Consider the following 4,512-nt stretch of genomic DNA (forward strand, 5'->3'; position numbering starts at 1 on the left):
TATGATTTGTTAAGGTAATTAACTTTTCGGTATGTTTACATCTGGGTAACTATCTTTTTTTTTTGTACATATCTAGGCAACAAATTTGTTGGAAGTGTTCACATATGACCATTATGACCTACTATAGCAGGTTAAATTCTAGATGTGAACGCTTTTAACAAGTTCGTTACCTATATGTGTACAAAATAAATAGTTACCCAAATATAAACAAAACGAAAAGTAAAAATTAAATTACACAAATGGTCCCTATGGTTTAGGAGAATTTATGTTTTTGTTTCATAACTTATTTTTTTTAACTTGGATGGTCCCTACTGTTTATTTTTGTTACGCATTTGGTCCTGTTTTACCTAAAAAGACTATTGTGCCCTTATTAATTTATTTTTTAATTAATTTTCTTATTTATGTTTTTATTTTTTACATATTTAAAAAAATTAATAGACTACACATATTTGTATCTCCTCGGATGATTCATACTGTTTATTTTTAATTAATTTTTTTAAACTCGGATGGTCCTTACTGTTTATTTATGGTACGCGTTCGGTCTCTATCTTACCTAAAAAAACTATTTTTCCCTTATTAATTTTTTAATTAATTTTCTTATTTATGTATTTATTTTTTATATATTTAAAAAATTTAATATACCCCACATATCTATATCTTCTCAACATAAACCTGAAACCACATTTGAGAAATTTAATTTCGGTCTTACTGGTCACCATCTCATCTCTCATCCTCCAAAATTTATATTTCTTTTCCAGCTTTAGTAACATCGACGTCTTCACCATCCTTCTTTTTTAGTACTTCAACTTTGGCGAACCAACACCATAACCTACTGTCTCTTCATCTTTAGTGCGTTGTGGTGTTGATTCGACGGAGTTGAAGGACTGAAAAAAGAAGTGATGATGAAGACGTCGATATCATTAAAGATGGAAAACAAATAGAAGTTGAGAATGATGAGAGATGGGATGGTGAGGAGATACAAATATGTGAGGTCTACTAATTTTTCTTAAATATATAAAACATAAGTACATGAACAAGAAAATTAATTAAAAAAATAAATTAATAAGGGCACAATAGTCTTTTTAGGTAAGACAGAGACTAAGCTCGTAAGAAAATTAAACAGTAAAGACCATCCGAGTTAAAAAAATAAATTAATTAAAAAAAACAGTAGGAATCATCCGAGGAGATACAAATATGTGTGGGCTATTAATGTTTTTAAATATGTAAAAAAATAAATACATAAATAAGAAAATTAATTAAAAAATAAATTAATAAGGGCACAATAGTCTTTTTAGGTATGAAAGGGACCAAACGCACAACAAAAATAAACAGTAGAGACCATCCAAGTTAAAAAAATAAGTTAGGGATCAAAAACATAAATTCCCTCAAACCACAGGGACCATTCGTGTAATTTAATTTTTACTTTTCGTTTTGTTTATATTTGGCTAACTATTTTTTTATATATTTAGGTAACGAACTTATTGAAAGCGTTCACATCTAGGACTTAACCTGCTATAACAGGTCATAATGGTCATATATGAACACTTTCAACAAGTTTATTACCTGGATATATAAAAAAATGATAATTATTTAGACGTGAACATACCAAAAAATTAATTACCTTAATGATATTCCCTTCTAGAAATGGTTTCATTTCTCCATTGATAGTAAAGGCACCGCATTTGGGCTTTTAACTTTTGAAACATCTATATGCTAAACTTCAATTATAAATTTATATGAATTCTAGATTATCGGATAAAAATTACAATTAGGTTAAATAATATTGGAAGTAGAACAACATATTTAAGCTTTTCGTATATAGTAATCTTATAATGTTCATTATTTTCATAGATCGGACAAACATATTTAACGTACAAAACAAGGGAAAGGTTAGCCTATAATTTTGTCTTTTTTACACATTTAGGCGTACACTTAATAAAAGTAGAGGGCCTATATATTGTGGGCCCACACCACACCCTGAATCATATAACTTCTGTAAGCTTCATCATGATAAATCTTCCTTCGAATTTCGATGCTTGTTTATATCATGCTTCATGGATTTTTAACATGTCGAGGTAGGTATCTTCTTCTGATACAGATTTAACAGAGATGTGATCAAGAAATCCACTGAAGCTCCCTTCTTTGTAGGCAATGGGGTGTTGCTCATCAATTAGCTCAGGTGCTGGTCCTACTTTTTTCTCCATGGGCATACTATGAATACTAGCAATTGACAGGCGCTGTTTATGCGTGTCAAGAATGGCTCTATGACGTATACTCTTGTATCTTCCATTACTCAACACTTCAAATTGATCTCCCAACTGAACTATTAGGGCACCATGAACAAATGGAACCGCGCGCCATTTTTTATCTTGGTCCATAATTTGAAGTCCTTGCTGGCTTTGATTTAAGATGGTGAGGGTTCCATAATCCGTGTGTGGTGGCATCCCTAGTGCAAGATCTGGTTCCGGGCAGGCCGGGTAGCAGTTGACAGCCATGACTTGTGAACCTTCTTCTATGTCATCATGTAAGTAATCCGCATTCAGTCCTAAGCTTTCCATGATCACTTCCATTAATTGCTTCTGTAATGTGTTTGCCGCCTTTGCATAGCTTCCCATCTTCTCTCTGTGTAAAAAAAAAAAATAAAGTGATCAAAGTCGTGCTTAATTAATTGTATCCAAATTGGTAAAACAATTAATTACCTGTAACTTGGAGGATCCGATGGCCATAGATGGATCCATTCTGATATCGGATTAGCATAATGCTTGATGAAGTCTCTCCAAAACAGCACCTTGTCTATCACATGATTCATACTGGTGCCATATCTAACAGGGGCGTGAACATCGGCAGAAGCAAAACACATCTTCTTGTCGCTTGGCAACCTAAAGAATTCTTTAGCAGAGTCTATTGCATCTTTCATGACCCAACTAGGAATTCCATGGTTTATTACCTTCAAATACACACTTTTTTTTTATCGGGAACAATAAAATCTCAAAATACAATTAATTGCATGCACAGTAAAATAGGATAGAACAAGTTTTAATTAATTACTACTTGGGCGTGCATTTGATTGGGAATGCAACTCATGTTGATGACAAAGTTTTTACCACTCAAAAGGGTTGGATAAAGATTTCCTCTTGAGTATGTGTCTGTGCAAAAGACTGTGAATGTGACGCCCTCTTTATCGAAAATAGTTGTAGAAAGCTCGTTCCATCTACTCCCGTGTTGCAAATGCAGCCTAATAGATACCTGAAAGAACCCAAGTTTCTTGCAGGCAGCACCAACTTCATTGATTAGTTTGGGCATGTGAGCAGGGTGGTTGAGTATGGAAAGGTCGATGATTGGAAATTCAGTAGATATGTGATCAAGAAGGCTATGGTTTGATCGTTGAAAAGAAGGAAGAACATATTGTTGGGGAATTTTTTTTGGACTTTTTAGGGTAAGTGAGGTGACACTGGTAAATGAACTATCCGATACATTTCCCTTTGCTTCCATTCTCTCCGTCGCTCCTTTATTGGAAGTTTGGGATAAAAAAAAAAAAAGGTCATGAATCCTTTGTATTTATAGGCTAAAAGATTGAAATGACCACATTTATTTATATTAATTAAAGTTTGTGGTTATCTCATATATATGTACCAAGTACTTTGAATGCACAGCACAATGTATATTCTTATGTATTTAAAGGAACGTGGAAAGAAGAATAAAAGAAAACTTGAAGTAACAGAAAAGAACTCCAAAATCCAAACTTATCTTGAAAGAAGAATAGAAGCCATATAGCACATACGTAGTAAAATCCAAACTTATCTTGAAAGAAGAATAGAAACCATAGCACATACGTGTACTACATGAGTAATTTATTTGAAAACAAAACTTTCTAATATAATAAGCAATCGTTACTCCATTAGTGACATAATTTTCAGTGCCATCGGTCTTCATTAAAGTTGTTAAATATAGTCGCAAACTATTGGCGTCATTTGTAAGTATTGATAGCCATGGTGCATTAAAAGACAAAATTTTACCTTCACTTGAATCAAGATTCCTTTTAGGTTTATGTTATTCCGAGAGATTTGCATAAGAACTATAAAATAAAAGGAAAATGACTTGTGAGGGTAATTATTTTTTCGTTTTTTTCACGTTTAAGCAACTTTTTTTTTTTACACATTTGACTATTTAACTTGTTACATGTGCTCCCATATTACCATTGTCATCTCATATAACAGGTGTCAATGATAATATGTGAATACATTTAACAAATTAAATGTTCAAATGTAAAAATAAAATTATATGAATGTGAACAATATTTTTTTTACAAATTTCTTAAGACTATTTATAATTTCTTATAACATTTTAAAGATATTTTTTCCTATAGGTTTTTCTAATACAATGTTTTAAACTTTATATATATATATATATATATATATATATATATATATATATATATATATATATATATATACTTTCATATAATTTTAATGCAAGTGTTTTTAAACCAAATATTTTATAAAATAACATTTT

The 4,512-nt window shown here is 31.3% G+C and overlaps 1 protein-coding gene across 1 annotated transcript; it reads right to left on the minus strand.

The window, feature by feature from the left end:
* Positions 1-1,820: 1,820 nt before the first annotated feature.
* LOC145051680 (flavanone 3-dioxygenase 3-like) lies at positions 1,821-3,562 on the minus strand. The gene is made up of 3 exons (XM_078999535.1): positions 3,247-3,562; positions 2,700-2,947; positions 1,821-2,622 (listed from the first exon to the last, which is right to left on the minus strand). The coding sequence occupies exons 1-3, from the start codon at positions 3,490-3,492 to the stop codon at positions 2,046-2,048; spliced, it is 1,071 nt and encodes a 356-aa protein (XP_078855661.1). The 5' UTR covers positions 3,493-3,562; the 3' UTR covers positions 1,821-2,045.
* Positions 3,563-4,512: the final 950 nt, after the last annotated feature.

Source organism: Lactuca serriola, chromosome 5, assembly GCF_051521515.1.
Source record: "Lactuca serriola cultivar US96UC23 chromosome 5, Lser_US96UC23_V15, whole genome shotgun sequence".
Lineage (NCBI taxonomy): Eukaryota > Viridiplantae > Streptophyta > Magnoliopsida > Asterales > Asteraceae > Lactuca > Lactuca serriola.

Bases quoted from the DNA above. Each gene is read 5' to 3' on its own strand.
- LOC145051680 (XM_078999535.1), bottom strand. From the start codon at position 3,492: ATGGAAGCAAAGGGAAATGTATCGGATAGTTCATTTACCAGTGTCACC. The intron at 2,948-3,246 runs GTATCTATTAGG...GTGTATTTGAAG, and splicing joins AGAAACTTGGGTTCTTTCAG to GTAATAAACCATGGAATTCC. The intron at 2,623-2,699 runs GTAATTAATTGT...TTTTTTACACAG, and splicing joins TCGGATCCTCCAAGTTACAG to AGAGAAGATGGGAAGCTATG.